At 42.7% G+C, this 17,112-nt stretch overlaps 2 protein-coding genes across 5 annotated transcripts in view; one reads left to right on the top strand and one right to left on the bottom strand.

The window, feature by feature from the left end:
* Positions 1–867: 867 nt before the first annotated feature.
* On the top strand, positions 868–14,716 carry LOC5510197 (cytochrome b-245 heavy chain). 4 transcript variants are annotated; one of them, XR_007314212.1, is made up of 22 exons: positions 868–1,128; positions 2,631–2,726; positions 4,493–4,603; positions 5,090–5,171; positions 6,221–6,360; positions 6,749–6,776; positions 6,852–6,898; positions 6,975–7,000; positions 7,515–7,595; positions 9,154–9,277; positions 9,395–9,487; positions 9,643–9,714; positions 9,913–9,975; positions 10,473–10,527; positions 10,720–10,783; positions 11,330–11,366; positions 12,855–12,937; positions 13,219–13,339; positions 13,607–13,678; positions 13,947–14,071; positions 14,219–14,439; positions 14,470–14,716. XR_007314212.1 is itself a non-coding variant. In XM_032379314.2 (21 exons), exons 1-21 carry the CDS (start codon positions 1,087–1,089, stop codon positions 14,340–14,342), a joined length of 1,686 nt encoding a protein of 561 aa, XP_032235205.2. In that variant the 5' UTR covers positions 868–1,086; the 3' UTR covers positions 14,343–14,716. The 4 variants fall into 4 exon arrangements, 3 of the variants coding, with proteins under 3 accessions (XP_032235205.2, XP_048590566.1, XP_048590567.1); XM_032379314.2 differs by having other exon boundaries at positions 14,219–14,716; XM_048734609.1 differs by having other exon boundaries at positions 1,100–1,128; positions 4,429–4,603; positions 14,219–14,716.
* An 881-nt stretch (positions 14,717–15,597) lies between these two features.
* Positions 15,598–17,112, bottom strand: part of LOC5510198 (D(5)-like dopamine receptor) — a 7,839-nt gene continuing 6,324 nt past the window's right edge. The window contains exon 3 of the mRNA XM_048734599.1: positions 15,598–16,452. Coding sequence (XP_048590556.1) covers positions 16,367–16,452 — 86 coding nt within the window. The 3' untranslated portion in view covers positions 15,598–16,366. The remainder of the gene's footprint in view (positions 16,453–17,112) is intronic.

Here is a 17,112-nt window from a genome sequence, read left to right as displayed (position 1 = left end):
ATTAACGAGCTTTACATAATTGAGTGCACACAATTGCATTTTCTTCACATTCATTTACACTATTCAAAAACCAGGAATAAAAAATCCATTTTCATTTGCGCGTTGATACATAACAATAACACAAACAAAATATCAATAATACAAGACTCGCAATCAATACAGTAAACGAAATATTCATTAACATTTTTATTACATCAAGTGCAAACAATAGTATTTTGTAAAAGTCATTTGCGTGCTTCTTACAAACGTTAGCGCCTCCGTACAAACAATAAGCCCTTTATGACAAACAATATCCTAAAATAATTATTCAATTACTTATCGTTTATTTGTGCCCTTATAATGCACATACATGCAAAATTAATGATACTAGTACTCAAAAATCACCCTTCGATCATTTCGCCGTTGAGGCAGCGTGGTAGATAGGTTTGCATGAACCTATACCATTCGGCACATTTTGGCTGTGTGATGGTGTTGATGTTTCGTTGAAGCGCTTCCAGCAACAAATTTGTGCGATAAATACCTAATGGTACTCCTCTGTTCCTTGCTTCATCCCTGTTGTTAATTTCTGCCTGTATTTGAGGCCGTGAAATATCTGCGCTTATCGCTGCTTTCAAACAACTTATTACCTGCTCTACAGGGTTAAGAAACGGACTGTAGGGCGGCAACATTTTTGTTTCTGTATTTGGGCCCGGGTTAAAACGGCGAAATGATCGAATATTAATTTTTAGTGCTAGTATCATTTATTTTGAATGACAGGGAAGTCAAATGTTTTGTATACTAAGGCTTGGTGTCGTTTCTTATACAATTGCTTGAAAATGAAAATGAAACAATCCATTTATTTGCATGCCGTTTGCCCTATCCCTAAGTTTTTAGACTAATAACCCAACTTCATTCGCATTGAAAATAGCATACTGGAATTGCATTCTATTATAATGTTAATCCTTATTAGTAATGCGTAAACCATTTTGTATAAACATGATCTTGTCGGCTCTCTGTGACCTCAGCCAAGCTAAACTGCTAAATTAGCGAGCCTAGACGCGGTGTGTACAAACCTCTTCCGCATAGCTTCGGACTTTCCAACACAATATGGCCAATCTTGGCAACGACGTTGCTCGGTACATTGTACTAGTAAGTAAACTTGAATGTTACATCCATTAAATTCACATTATTCTTGGGTATATAATGCATTTGCTTATTATCTTGAAAGTTTTCCTGTTTTAAACTGTGCACAGATTTAAGCCATATTGATCTGAATTACAAAGCCCGCTGAAGTGATTTATAAAATTCGATTATTCACTATACCCATAGGTATATATAAATCGCTGTATTTACCCGGAACCCTGAACCAAGATTAGAATATTTTGGTAAAAAAAAAAAACAGAATCTTTCAGCGGGACAGAGTTCCGACATCACTTTATTAATACGATTTGAGTAATCATTTACTGTGAAAGTATCATCTTTTATTTGATATACAGTAATGCTGAACATGATATGATAAGGAATTATTAGGAATTAAAGCAAGCTCACATTTTTACGCATACTGAATACCCGCTGCTCTTTTGTTATTCTATTATTGACAAATGTAATTATTTGGACTTGAGAACATATTTATTTATAGGGATTGCCTGTATCGGATTTCATAAGCTGTTTTTGTAAACCTTTTCTCTCCTTTAAATTGAGTTAAAGTGTGTGTATGTTTGTTATGTGGCATTCGCGCAAAAGTTTCAGTTTGTTTATGTAGTTTTGCGCTTAGAAATATAGTGGTACTTGTTTATCCTCTCAATACTGTTGGTTTGGATAGCTAGTTTTTGACCACACATTCGCAATTATATTTCTTTTCTAGAATTTCTTTGATGATATTGACAGCGCAAATTTTGTTATCAATTTCGACATCTTTTATCAGGTTATGTTCATTACTTTGATATAAGCACCCCACCCCACCTTACACCACCCTTGGTATTTAATATTGCGATATTTTTTCATAATAAGCCATTGGCTTAGGGACACAATTGCCATAAAATACGATCTCACGATGAAAAATAAAGAAAAGTGAAATATACATATAAGATCCGGATCCGGATGCGATGTAGCAGACACAATCTCGCAAAAGTGAATGCGTGCGTTGTAGTGTATTACTTCCCACTTCTTTAAACACGAGGTTCTGGTATGATAAGCTGACACCAACAGTGTCAGCGGTCTTATGGTCTCATTGTGTCATTGTAGCGGCTTTTAATACTACTAAACACTAAACCTTGTGGGAAAAATAGCCATGACAATATTACCATTGTTACCATGTGCTTTTACGACGAATGTTTTTTTTTTTTTTTGAAAATTTATGTTATTTAGAAATACCCGCAACCAACCGTGACTGTTGCACTCATTGTGGTAATGGATTTAAAAATTTTCAGCAGAACGTACGAAAATACCAAAACTTTTATGTAGTAGATGAGCGTTATCCGGTCCACATGATATCTACAGGAAAACCAATCGTATCAACATCTTTTCTGTTTTCTGAAAAGGATCATTTTATTGTTTGACATCACTCTGACGCGACGTGACGTCATACTGATATCTACTTGTTTGCTGACGCTATTATAATATTGTTTGACGTCATGTTATCTGACCCACAGATCATATGGATGGGAATCAACATCTACTTGTTTATGGACGTGTACTACAAACTGGCCACGACAAAAGAGAATATGTACTTGAACAAACTCGTCAAGGTAAGGGAAGGGGTGGGTAACTTGTCAAGGGGAGGGGAGGGGTGGATAACTCGTCAAGGGGAGGGGAGGGGTGGATAACTCGTCAAGGGGAGGGGAGGGGTGGATACTCATCAAGGTGAGGGGAGGGGTGGGTAACTCGTCAAGGTAAGGGAGGGGTGGTAACTCGTGAATGTGAGGGGTGGATAACTTGTCAAGGGGAGGGGAGGGGTGGGAAACTCTTCAAGGTGAGGCAGGTGTGGGTAACTCGTCAAGGGAAAGGGAAGGTGTGGGTAACTCCTCAAAGTCAGTGTAGGGGTGGGTAGCTCGTCAAGATCATGGGAGGGTTGGGTAATTTGTCAAGGTCAGGGGAGAGGGGTGGGAAACTCGTCAAGGTCAGGGGAGGGGTGGGTAATTTGTCAAGGTCAGGGGAGAGGGGTGGGAAACTCGTCAAGGTCAGGGGAAGGGTGGGTAACTCGTCAAGGGAAAGGGGAGGTGTGGGTAACTCCTCAAAGTCAGTGTAGGGGTGGGTAGCTCGTCAAGGTCATGGGAGGGTTGGGTAATTTGTCAAGGTCAGGGGAGAGGGGTGGGAAACTCGTCAAGGTCAGGTGGAAGGGTGGGTAACTCGTCAAGGGAAAGGGGAAGGGTGGGTAACTCGTCAAGGGAAAGGGGAAGGGTGGGTATCTCGTCAAGGGAAAGGGGAAGGGTGGGTATCTCGTCAAGGGAAAGGGGAAGGGTGGGTAACTCGTCAAGGGAAAGGGGAAGGGTGGGAAACTCGTCAAGGGAAAGGGGAAGGGTGGGTAACTCGTCAAGGGAAAGGGGAAGGGTGGGTAACTCGTCAAGGGAAAGGGAAAGGGTGGGTAACTCGTCAAGGGAAAGGGGAAGGGTGGGTAACTCGTCAAGGGAAAGGGAAAGGGTGGGTAACTCGTCAAGGGAAAGGGGAAGGGTGGGTAACTCGTCAAGGGAAAGGGGAAGGGTGGGTAACTCGTCAAGGGAAAGGGGAGGGGTGGGTAACTCGTCAAGGGAAAGGGAAAGGGTGGGTAACTCGTCAAGGGAAAGGGGAAGGGTGGGTAACTCGTCAAGGGAAAGGGGAAGGGTGGGTAACTCGTCAAGGGAAAGGGAAAGGGTGGGTAACTCGTCAAGGGAAAGGGGAAGGGTGGGTAACTCGTCAAGGGAAAGGGGAAGGGTGGGTAACTCGTCAAGGGAAAGGGGAAGGGTGGGTAACTCGTCAAGGGTAAGGGGAAGGGTGGGTAACTCGTCAAGGGAAAGGGGAAGGGTGGGTAACTCGTCAAGGGAAAGGGAAAGGGTGGGTAACTCGTCAAGGGAAAGGGGAAGGGTGGGTAACTCGTCAAGGGAAAGGGAATGGGTGGGTAACTCGTCAAGGGAAAGGGGAGAGGTGGTAACTCTTCAAGGAGAGGGAGGATTCGCTAGGTGGGAGAGGTGATTGATTAAGGTCAGGGAGGTGGGAAAGCAATGATTAGGACCAGGAAGAGAGATGTGGGTTGATTAACTTCTGCCAGGTAGGGAAAAGGGCGGGATTATGATTGATTGATGTCAGATGAGGAGCTGGAAGATGCTTCCCCAACCCGAACACTCGGGATTTTTTCGACATTCTCATTGAAGTTTCGAGTTATCTAGAATCAACAGTAAATCAACGTATTAACTCGTTGTTGCTCGATCTTTGCACGCATTGTATGTCCATTGATAATGTGTTTTGCATGTGTAGTTTGGCCTTGCCCTAGCTAGAACCCCCGCCATGGGCCCACAGATAATGTGTTTTGCATGTGTAGTTTGGCCTTGCACTAGCTAGAGCCCCCGCAATGGTGCTCAACTTTAACTGCATGCTGATCCTGTTGACCATGTGCCGCAACTTGCTGTCATTCATCAGAGGCTCGTGTAAGGTAAGGAAGGGGGTCCAAGGGCTTTAGGGTGCGTGCGAACGAGGTAGAACGGATCATTTGATATTTAACGAGGGGGTAGTGGCTGTTCCCCCTCCCCCCAAAAAAAAGGCTCTGGCTTAGCAAAGACTGAAAGAAGCCGCCACATCCTCCAGGAAAATAAAATAGAGCGGCGAAACTGTCGGGGGAAGACAAAATTGAGCCGTCAAATATCAAATGGAGAGTGTGCGAAGAGAGGTTCAAAGGGAAAATGAAGATTTATTAATTGGTCTAAGATGGGAATGAAAAAATTTAAAGAAACCGAACAAGGTGGGGGGAGGGTAATCGAACGAGGTGGGGGGAAAGGGACTACGATAGGCGTCGAGAGGAGGGTCATAGAGGGAGTACAAAGGGATTGAGGGGTGTTAAGGGGGTAGGTGTGTAGATGGTAGTGTAAATGATGAAAGGGTGATCTTCAAAAACGCCCCCTGTGTTTTATGGCTCTTGTAGTGCTGCAGCTTTATGCTGAGATTACTGGATAAGCACGTGACTTTCCACAAGTACATCGCCTACATGATCTGCCTTCAGACAGGTAAGTTACACCTTATAAGGAGCATGACGTCACTTTCTCGACCTTCCTTCATCGCCTACATGATCTGCCTTCAGACAGGTGAGTTATACCTTATAAGGAGCATGACGTCACTTTCTCGATAAGCACGTGACCTTCCTTCATCGCCTACATGATCTGCCTTCAGACAGGTGAGTTATACCTTATAAGGAGCATGACGTCACTTTCTCGATAAGCACGTGACCTTCCTTCATCGCCTACATGATCTGCCTTCAGACAGGTGAGTTATACCTTAAAGGAGCATGACGTCACTTTCTCGACCTTCCTTCATCGCCTACATGATCTGCCTTCAGACAGGTAAGTTATACCTTATAAGGAGCATGACGTCACTTTTTCGATAAGCACGTGACCTTCCTTCATCGCCTACATGATCTGCCTTCAGACAGGTAAGTTATACCTTATAAGGAGCATGACGTCACTTTCTCGACCTTCCTTCATCGCCTACATGATCTGCCTTCGGACAGGTAAGTTATACTTATAAGGAGCATGACGTCACTTTCTCGATAAGCACGTGACCTTTCACAAGTACACGCCTAATTGATCTGCCTTCAGACAGGTAAGCCATACCTTATATGGAGCATGACGTCAAATCCTAAATAAATACGTGACATTTGCACAAGTGCATCGCCTACAGGATCAGATTTTGGACAGGTAAGCCATACCTTATATGGAGCATGACGTCACATCCTAAATAAACACGTGGCTTTTGCACAAGTGCATCGCCTACAGGATCAGACCGGACTGGGCCCTAATCCCGAAAAATGGATTTGAATTCTTGGCAGTTGCCCGCAACAAATTCGTGCATAAGCCTCAGGCTTGTTATCCTTTGCATTAAGTTAATCATAGAAGGGCGTTAAAGGACCGCTTGGAACACAAGCTTGTTGTACTATCCTCAGTGACGGTGCTGTATGTAAACTACATGGCATAGCCGGTATCTATTCTGACGAGTAAATCAGTCGCATGTGTCGCGCTTCACATTTAAAAATTTACATTGACATCCCGGTTATTCGTAGCTATTCACTGCATCGCGCACATCTTCAATGTGGAGTTCCTGATTCTCGCGTGGCAGAAGGGAGGGATCTATACCAAACTATGCCAACTAGAAGACGTCGGCAACGAGACCTACATCAACCCCATCAGAGATCCTAATGCCGTGAGTAACTGTTTGTCCTTTCTTCGGTCCGTTCGTTTGTCTGTTTGCAGACAAACCCCCACCCCACCCCCCTCGACCGCTAGCCTGGGTAGCAAGAGCAAAGGGTAAAGAGGGTTGAAGGGGAAAGGGACCTTTTACCTTTTTCCTTTCTATGCGGGCTACCCGTCTTTCTGTCTTGTCCTCCCGTCCGTCCGTCTGTCCATCCACCCATCTGTCCGTCTGTCTGTCTCTTTGCCTGTCAGTCTCCCCGTCTTGGTGTCTGCTGCTATCTGTCTGCTCTGTTTCTTCCCAAAAGCATGTCGACCAACTGCGATGCAGAAAAAACATAAACACATTTTCTCGTCCCTACTTTACCTATTAAAACACTTCTTCTCACTTCATTTCCCAGGATCCCATAACGGTGCTTTGGACCATCGGTAGGTGAACGCTTCTTTCCCTTGTTATGACGTTCATGCTCGCAGTATATAATTCTATGACGGTTTTCCCAACAGTCTCTGGAGTGACTGGTGCTGTCATTACCTTGGGGCTGATATTGATGGTAAGTTGCCATAGCAACAATCACTATGACAACTGTTACCATACTTACCTTAATTGTTCTCTTGTATTTCTTCCAGCTTTCCTCCTCGACCGAGTTGATCAGGCAAGAGACAAGCTTTCGATCTACAGTAACATGACGGGAAAATCATGCGCATCTCACTGCAAAGTTGTGCTAACAAGGCCACGATTTCTTACTGTGGATCTCAATTCAGTACTGATTCAAAACACTAATATTGTGAGGACAAAATGCGTTCTGCCAAGTTTTTGGCTTTTTTGTATGTTTTTGTAAGTCCTGATCATCTTCAATGCTATCCTTCATTTACTAGAGGGAGGCTATACAATTTCAATGACACAATTCGCATTTGATATTTTGTTTGTTACTCGTTAAGTAACGGACCTACATGGTTGAAGTGCGGCCGGTACCTCCCCCTCCCTTCTTCTCTTTTCTTAATCCCCTCCTTCGGACTTGAATTTTAGTAAAAGGTGTATAGCCTCTCGATAAATCCGGGATCCCCGATGGAGGAGAAGGTATTTGCTTCTGGGAGGGAGAGGAAGAGGAAGAAGAACCATTAATCGGAGATACTGATTTATAGAGGGTTTGTTGTTTGCATTTTCAGGAGGTCGTACTTCGAAGTGTTTTGGTTCAACCATCACTGTTTCGTGATATTCTACATTGGACTTGTCCTGCACGGTGTACAGTAAGTTATTTAAAAGCATTATTTAAAATAGAAATTATCTATTATAGCTAGGGACTCTTACGAAACTAGAATGTGCTTTGAGAAAAACCTAGTGTAGTGGCCGTATGTGCTTTTTTCTCATGGCCGTAGCAGGGGGTGGGGGCATGTGCCCCCAACATTTTCAAACCATATCAATATTTGGGTGACCCTCAAACACGCTCGGTCAATCTCTTGGAGGCCTCGGTCTAAGGACTTTTCAAGATTAGTAAGAAAAATATTTGACCAAGCGATCAAGTTGTTCTTGACAAATTTTTGCCTCGAGTCTCATTTGACGGGAAAATCAGCATTTTTTCACCATGTTTTCTGTAGATCCGGGAGCGGGAATGGGCATCAATGCCCATATTTTCTTAATATTTCTGGGGGCATCCCCCCAAATCTTACGTGGCCTGCTACGGCTCCGCCTGAAAAAAGCTCTGACCTTCTAAATGACTCAAGCCAAGACAAGAACTACTTGGCGGCATGGCGCCTTTTTAGGGCTCCCTATTAAAAGTTCATATATGTACCCCGCATCCCGTATCCCGTATCCCGCATCCAGCCTTTGGTCCTGTGATATCAATCTGATAAATTGAAGTGAATCTGGCCTGCAATATAATGATCGCAAAATTTAATCCATCCTACAATCCTAAAGTATCCATCCTATCATTAAAGGGCGTCGCATTACGCATGATCCAGGTTATAATCTCAGATCTAAATCTAAATCTTATCAGAGGCCTACTAATACGAGTCGTTTCAACGAGTTCGTTACAGTTAAATATGCTAATTACATTTGATTAATTGTACTTTATTGTAGTGCTTACTTGTATCTCTGACTCACCTGTAATCCAGTTTTACTGCGAAAGGTTGAATTAAACTCATTATTATTATTATAAACTCATTATTATTATTACGTACGAAGGACACTATCCCTGGGGAATATGTTTGATATGGTATAAGAAAATGACCAGTGGGAGCGTGGCTGTGCCCCCCAATATTTTCTTAATATTTCTGGGGGCATCCCCCCAAAATCTTACGTGGCCTGCTACGGCTCCGCCTGAAAAAAGCTCTGACCTTCTAAATGACTTAAGCCAAGACAAGAACTACTTGGCGGCATGGCGCCTTTTTAGGGCTCTCATTAAAAGTTCATAAATGTACCCCGCATCCCGTATCCCGTATCCCGCATCCAGCCTTTGGTCCTGTGATATCAATCTGATAAATTGAAGTGAATCTGGCCTGCAATATAATGATCGCAAAATTTAATCCATCCTACAATCCTAAAGTATCCATCCTATGGATACTTTATTTTTCGAAAACAGATATTTAAAAAATGATGGAACACAAGACTAGCCAACAAATCAGATTCTTAATTAAAACAACATTAATGTACAACTAACACTACAACCACACCCCTAGGGTCTCCTGGGTAATTTTTAATAGGGCATGGCAACTTGGTAATTTTTAATATGGCGTCTAGTTGACGCCATATTTAAAACTACCCAGAATCCCCTGGGGCGAGATTGCTAACACGAAACATGCTCCGCAGGGGTATAATTCGTTACCAGTCTAATGTTGATAAGCACGACCCAGAAATCTGCATGAACCACACCCTGTGGTACAACCATCCCAAGTGTATGGAACCGCCAAAATTCGTCCCTTTCGGCATGAATGTAAGTCACGTGATCATGTGAGAGCCGCCATGATAATGAGCATGTCTGTGTGCATTGCCACGGTGTCTATCCATTCCACGTGATCTTGTTGTCATGGTAACCGTCTATATATTGCAGACGTGGCGATGGGTGGTCGGTCCCATGTTTCTGTACTGTATAGAGAGGCTTATTCGGTTCGTCCGCTCGCACCAGGCCATCCAGATCATAAAGGTAGGTATGTACACAGGTATCCGCTTAGGCATTTAGGTTTTATTGTATGTATAAATATTTTGGTAACTTTGTTAAACCCATCCCTTCGACTGTCAATTCCCCGAGATATGCTGGCCCTGTAACATAATAAATTCTTATGTTTCTATGACAACCAGGTTGTCAAACACCCGTCGAATGTCATCGAGATCAAGATGAAGAAGGCGGGCTTCAGACCCGAAGTAGGCCAGGTATGTGACGTCAAATTGTGCTTGTAACGCGAATTCTCTAATGATCACACATTTTTTTTTGTTCTTGGCCATTATAGCTTCCCTATTTGTGATATATTGAAGCACGTAGCAAGAATTTGCTAAAGGGAGGAGGAGTGGGGGGTGTCGCCGTCTCTTATCCCTTGCTACACGCATGATATTCCTATGTTTTATCTGCAGTATATTTTCCTACAATGCCCAAAGATCTCCAAGCTCGAGTGGCATCCGTTTACATTGACATCAGTAAGTAACTCAGCATAACCAGGTCCTCTTAAACAATCAATTTTATTCACTCTTTTTAGGGACCACATGTTTTATCTTGAAAATAATGATGGGTTTGGCCCCGTGACAAAGGGGGAGGGAGTATTTTTTACATATGGCTTTCTGGGTCTTTTGAGTTACATTTTGTGGGAAAGAGGATAGTTTTTTTATATGGACATTTTGACTTCTATTTGGGGAAAAGATGTAGTATGTTGGTATGGATCCTTTGAGTTCCACTTGGGGAAGGGGGGGAAGGGGGGGAGGGTGTAGTATTCTTATATGGACTTTTTAAGTTTAATTCTGGGGTAGTATTTTGATATAAACCTTTTAAGTTTTATTTGAATGGTTAAAGGGGTAGTGTTCTGATTTGGCCCCTTCAGTTCCATTGGGGTAAACTTTTGAGTTCCATAGGGAAGGAGGGCGTAGTATGAGTAGAAAATGCTGCACTGGTTTCCTTCTCATTCAATCCTCGTTTCCAGGCCCCCGAGGAGGACACGTTTTCTGTCCACATTCGTATCGTCGGTGATTGGACAGGTAACGACAGAGCGCTCTTTCCCAGTCTTGCGCGGACACAAGTTTGCGCTCTTCTGCGCTCCCTTTAGATTCTCCTCCCTGATAAACAATTGCGTCGTTTGAGAAAGAATAAATTGGTTCTACCCTTTATGTGTGTGCGAGCGCAGCTAGGTGATGATGGCAAGTTGTTTTGACTTTGACCTTGCTTTACAGGTGACCTTGCCAAGCTGTGTGGCTACAAAGGCCAGAAGCTACAGAGCGTCAACGAAATGCCAAGGTACGTCACGTAATCACCATGTCACACAAGCAATTGTCACGCAACATCCAAAACCCTCAGGGCCAATTTTCATCGCAAACGACGCGAAAAAGGCGGAGGAGGCGATAAAAGATGCAAGCAAATAAGGAAGCCGAGAAGGACGAAATTGAATGGTTTCTTTGTCTCCTTTATCCTTCATCGCCCCCTTTTGCATTTTCACTTGTCTAATGGTCCTCTCTAAGCAGTGGCGGATCTAGGGGTGGGTCGAGTCCCCCCTCCCTCCCCCCTATTGCCCTATTTCCAAATATTTGGCTTAACAATAGCAAGAAATATAAGGAAATCCGCGATAGAACAATGAATCCCTCTTCCTTGAAGCCCTTGCTTCTGCCACCCTTTTTCGAACTCCTGGAACCGCCCCGCTAAAGCCGACTTTATAACCCACAGCTAGCCAGACAACTTTATTGGACGGAAGATGTCACCTGACTAGAAAGTCACAAAATTCTGTGAATCTCATCTGTTATTTCCGTTAGTGTATTGCTGTGATTAATCGAGGTTGTACTTTCCTAGACTCGCCTTAGATGGACCCTTTGGCACTGCGAGTATTGTAAGTACCTTAGGGAGTGTTCATTATTTATGGCCGAGGAGGGGTCGGTATTCAGCGCCACTCCAGTTGATTTTTCTTTACAACCCCCCCCCCCCCCCCCCCCTTTGTAAACATCAAAACTTTGTTGACCCCCCAGGAGAAACCCAAAAACGTTTTTGCCCCCCCCCCCCTCCTTCTCTTTAAAAATCCACAAAACTACATTTATAACCAATAGAAATATAGATACATATAAACAAATCATGCATTAAAAAACAACCGAGAAATAATATTTCTTATTGTAATAAGTCAAATGTGGCCTTGTGGCGTTTTGAAACATTAAAGAATATGTATCTATACCTATATCTATCTTTGCATGCCATTTCACTAGTCCATATCACGAAGGACAATTTTAAATTTTACTGCATGGGACTGTCCTAATAAAAGATGAAATCGTCCTGTGCCTTTGGTCTGATAGATCTTACAGTACTTGCGGGGGTGTTCAAAGAGAGTCAGATTCCTAGTATATTTTACAAATGCATATATTTTTAGTTTTTTTTTTTATTGATCTTATAGGTCAAGCTTAAATGAACTGTTACCGCGTAATAAATATTGTTGAATTTGTCATTTGTGGGAAAGCGTTCACGGCTCAACAGCAGTAAATGTAGCCTAAATATGTTATGGCAGCGCTAGGAAACAGCTTTTCTTGCATTTTGATTACTCATTTCAATAATAATAAATAAAAAAAGTTTCCTACTTTTATTGGATGAAACTTTTTGACCCCCCTCCCCTTCAACCACATTGTAACTTTCATGACCCCCCCCCCCATCGACATACCCGAAACTTTTTGCCCTCCCCCCTATGTGGGAGCCGACCCCCCCCCCCCCCCCCCCCCCCTCGCGGCCATACATAATGAACACTTCCTTGAAAGGCCAATCACTCCGCCATTTTATGCTTCCACTCAATGCCAATGCGAGTCACACAAGCATCCATTTCCATCGGCTAACTCAAACGGGTAACCAAGATATTTTCGATCAAATATCGTCAATAACGTATCAGACTTCATTCGTAGATTTTTATTTTGAAGTTTCCTTGCGAAATAAAAATCTTGTATTTTTAATGATAAACAATAACAGAGGAGTGTTTGATCGACAATCTTTTAACACCAGTAAAATTATACTCTGGTAGAATTCAGTAAGTGCGGCTCGGGGTGAACTTCACCGAAGTTTAGATGAACAAGTAGACAGTAGATGTTCTCGGTCTCACGATCGCATATGTGTGTAACAAAGAAAAAAAAATGGCATGAAATTCTCCAATTCTCAGTATATAAGCTCAAGATTCCGCATTCAAGGAGCTCCTCTTCCAAATTTTAAAGAAATTAAGAAGATATGAAATTTAGATATTAGCGAGCAAAGTTGGCTTTATTTCTGATCAGAGCCAGACTTCTCCCTAAAAACGAGGAGAATTGGCTTATGATATTCTATGCGTAAACCCTTGTTTCTATCTCTCAAGGATGTTTTCAAGTACGGTGTCGGGATGTACATAGGTGCAGGGATCGGTGTAACGCCATTTGCCTCCGTTCTGAAGTCCATATGGTACGTTTCGTAGTGATGATGTCTATTTTGTGTCTCTGACTGTCACGTACTTGTGCGTTGTGTGACTGGCCTAAGGCCTGGTTTCCACAATACTCTCTGATACTATTTGACGTGACAGCAATGCAATGTTATTATGCTTATAGTGAGAATCTTACCTGGCTGTATATTGCGTGACTGTTATAACACTGTTAAAATATGATGCGATTATATGTTGCGTGATATTGTCTTGCGTGACTGTGACGTGACTTCGTATTGCGTGACTGTCATGCAATCCTTCCTAGGTACCGGTATAACGAGAATCCATCGGACCTTAACATCAAGAAAGTGCATTTCTTCTGGATCTGTAACGATACAAATGCATTTGAGTGGTTCACTGATCTTCTGAAGATACTCGAAGAAAAGGTAACAATATTATTAAAACAAGAACACATTCCATGGATAGCATGGAATGCGTGACATAAACTGGCGTGACACATACTGTCATGACACATACTGGCGTGACCTAAACTGGCGTGACATAGACTGGCGTGACATAGACTGGCGTGACATAGACTGGCGTGACATAGACTGGTGTGACACATACCGGAGTGACATACACTGGCGTGACACATGCTGGCTTGAAAAGCTGGCGTTACTTGATGTTCACAAGTGAATCATGTTATCTTTCAGATGATCGACTCGGGAAATGCAGGTTTTCTTGAATATAACATTTACCTGACAAGAGGATGGGGGGCGAATATGGTACGTGAAAAAAATTCTGATTATAAAAAGACGAAACTCACACACCCAGCTCCTGTAAGCGCTCGATGCCCATAATTCCCTCATGTTTTAAGAGACATCCGCCGGCGATACCTATCCTTCCATTCTCTCTAATAACTGCTTGTAGATTGAGGGCCATAGAAAACTTGTGAGAGTTATAATGTAACCCTCTATGAATAAAAATTATTGTGTACACCACACCCTTTGAATAGGTAACTAATAATCTTTTCTTTCCTCCGTGTTCCAATAGGCACGTGACATTTACCTGCGCGAGGACGAAGTTGAGGATCCCATTACTCGACTCAGACAAAAGACGCGATTTGGGCGACCGGAGTGGAACAAAATCTTCAACGATATCGGCAAAAAGCATCCTAAGTGAGTAAACCTGAGATAGCACCTTAGACAACCTTGAGATAACAGCATATACAACACCTTAGCCAACTTGTTGTTGCGTGGTTATACTATGTGAGAGAATAATAATATTGCTATTTTCTAGCGTGTTGAAATTGGTGTGAATTTCAGGACGGATATCGGCGTATTTTTCTGTGGACCGAAGGCTCTCTCTCACACACTACACAAGATGTCAAACGCCCATAGTCGGGACGGAGACGGGGCCAAGTTCTACTACAACAAGGAGAACTTCTGAAGACGTTTACGACAAAGAGATACTTCTGAAGAATGTAAAGAAGTTAACTGCAACAAGGAGAACTTCTGATGGCCTAAACTACGGCAAGGAGAACTTCTGAAGACGTTAACTATGACAAGGAGAGCTTTGAAGAAGTTAACTACGACAAGAAGAACTTCTGAAGACCTTGTCTAATTGTCCTAACAACTGCATATCTGTTTTGCTGAAAATAAAAAGGGGCGTTCTTTTTAATCTTATCCTAAGATGTCTAGCCCTATGCATGGTCTTTCTTTTTTTTTTCTCATAAGATTAGTTAAACTGGTAACAATGTATGTTCCGTTAGTAATTTAATTCGATGTTTACAAATAAAGAACGGGTCGAAGACTAACAGGTTATGGCAAGCCTAAGGTCGTTTTATTGTCAAGAGGCGACAGGCACCATTTTCTTCGGGTTCCTAGAATAGTAAAACCAATTTTGTTTTATCCCAAGACATTGACCTACTCTTTTTCCCATAAATCCTTCTGAGAAAATCTCTGAATGTTTTACCAGGCTTTATTGAACTTTATGAATTGCCAAACGTTACTGTATGTTATTATTTCTAACGAGTGCCCCCCCCCCCCCCCCAAACATCTTGAGTGGCAGACCAAAGAGAAGGTTCTTCCTTACAGCAGGAAATATTACAGAAAACTGGAAAATGAATGAACATAAAAAGCCGAGCAATCGGGAGTTTGGGTCTTCGGTTTTTCCACATGAAAAAAAAACTTATAGGGTTGTTAGACGGAAAAGAAGAGAACCATCTTATTTTATCACAGGGCTGTAGCAGGGGTGGGGCACTGGGGGCATGTGCCCTCCCCCCTCCAACCCAATATTTAATACCATTCATACCCACTCGGCCGACCTCTTTGGAGCCTGGGTCTAAGGGCTTTTCAAGATCAGTGAGAAAAAAGATTTGACCAAGCGATCAAGGTTTTCTAACAAAATTTGGCCGCAAGTCTCAAATTGACATGAATCAGCATATTTTCACAATGTTTTCAGGAGATCAGGGAACGGGAAAACTGTAGCTCCTCTAAATATGGGCATCAATGCCCATATAAGGCAATACATACGAAGGACACTATGTGGGGAATATATTTTTGATATGGGAAATGACTAGTAGGGAGTGGCTGTGACCCCAAATATTTTCTTAATGTTTCTATATTGTGCCCTCCCCCCAAAATCTCGGGCCCTGCTAGTGTAACACGGAGCTTTTGGAAAAGTTTCAGGAGGCGGACAGTGCTTGGAATAAAAGGTTTTTATTATACAGCAACGCTGCTACTCGCGCTCTAATTGGTTGTTTATTGGCCCGCTCAGAAACAACACCTCGCTGGCTTGGGCAGTGCGAGATCACGAGCGTCGCAATAAAACACATGGAAAAAATCACGGTCCATAAGCTATCGTACGGTCCAACCAAACGAGGTCAATTAAAAGCTGGAATCCACTCGTTACCAGACTCCCTTATACCATCAATGCTGCCAACACTTTCTTGATATACTGACTTCAACCATCATTTATTCACCACACACCCTTTAAATTGGTGCTCCCCCCCTAAAAAAAACACTCCTTCGAGGAATCCCGGAGATTCGCCCCATGTACCCCTATTCTCCGACCCCACCCTTCGTCGTTAAATGTCATGTCTGTATTTCATAATCGTTATATTAGATGCATGGCTGTCGCTTGGTAGTCCAGTCCCTCTCGGCTATTACCACCACAGGTCATCTTTCTGATAACAATCGTCCTCAGTTGTTTATCCACACAGGAATACACCAGCGGGGTTAAGCAAAGCGTTCAGATACGCCAACCATTTAGTGAAATTCCCCCACTTGCATATTCACCATGAAATAAGCGTAACACACACTGACGACCATAAATGGCGCCCAGCAACACACAAACGTTCCTATGACAACCGAAATCGTCTTGGCGGCTTTGAGGTCACGTGACACGCGGTGGAATTTCTCGTCACGTGAGTAGGAGGTGTGACGTGTAATGTCCCGCGCATGCGTCATGGGCTACTTTTGGAAGATTTTGGTGTAGGCGGCGAGAATGACGATAAACGGAATGATAAAACTTGCGAAGAGAACAAACCAGGCGTAAACTGTAATAAAATAGAGACATATAGCGATAAAGGAACCAGGCATATACAATAATAAGACAGAGATATATTTAGCGATAAAGGAACAAGGCATGATACTGTAATAAAATATAGGCGTATACTGTTGTAAAATAGAGACGTAAAGATAAGGGAACCAATCATTCACTGTAATGAAATAGAGATATATAAGGGAATCAGGCATATACTGTAAAATCAATAGAGATGAGATGGTAGTTTCAAAGACCAACAGCGTGCTTATTGATAGCGTATTGAAATAGCTGTATAAGGGAACTATGCGTAAGGTGTAATAATGTAGAGATATGAGGGGACCAGGCATATCTTCATCATTCAATGCTGTGGTATCTACTCATGTGAAGACATTAAAACAAGACACACACGACTTTCGAGGATGAATGGGAAATGCTATTAAAGCATTATTTGTGTAATCCCCACGTAAAAGTGTAGAAACTTCACAGCTATGTTGTATTTTTGTTCTCGTCAGGTGTTATATTTCGAAGCTAAGCGCTCTAGGTAAGGACGCATAGACGAGGGTGTCCGTTATATTGAGGTTCGACTGTACTACAATATACTGTCAAGAGTTCCACGTACTCTCTCTCTCTCTCTCTCTCTCTCTCTCTCCTCTCTCTCACTCTCTCTCTCTCT

Source organism: Nematostella vectensis, chromosome 11, assembly GCF_932526225.1.
Source record: "Nematostella vectensis chromosome 11, jaNemVect1.1, whole genome shotgun sequence".
NCBI lineage: Eukaryota > Metazoa > Cnidaria > Anthozoa > Actiniaria > Edwardsiidae > Nematostella > Nematostella vectensis.
Note: the sequence above shows the minus strand (reverse complement) of the source record. Positions and strands in the feature narration are given on the sequence as shown.

What these genes read in the sequence shown, in the direction of transcription:
- LOC5510197 (XM_032379314.2), top strand. Translation starts at nt 1,087, where the DNA reads ATGGCCAATCTTGGCAACGACGTTGCTCGGTACATTGTACTA. An exon ending in AACGGTGCTTTGGACCATCG is followed by an intron (nt 6,777 to 6,851) that starts GTAGGTGAACGC and finishes TTTTCCCAACAG; the next exon opens with TCTCTGGAGTGACTGGTGCT. An exon ending in TCGTCCCTTTCGGCATGAAT is followed by an intron (nt 9,278 to 9,394) that starts GTAAGTCACGTG and finishes TATATATTGCAG; the next exon opens with ACGTGGCGATGGGTGGTCGG.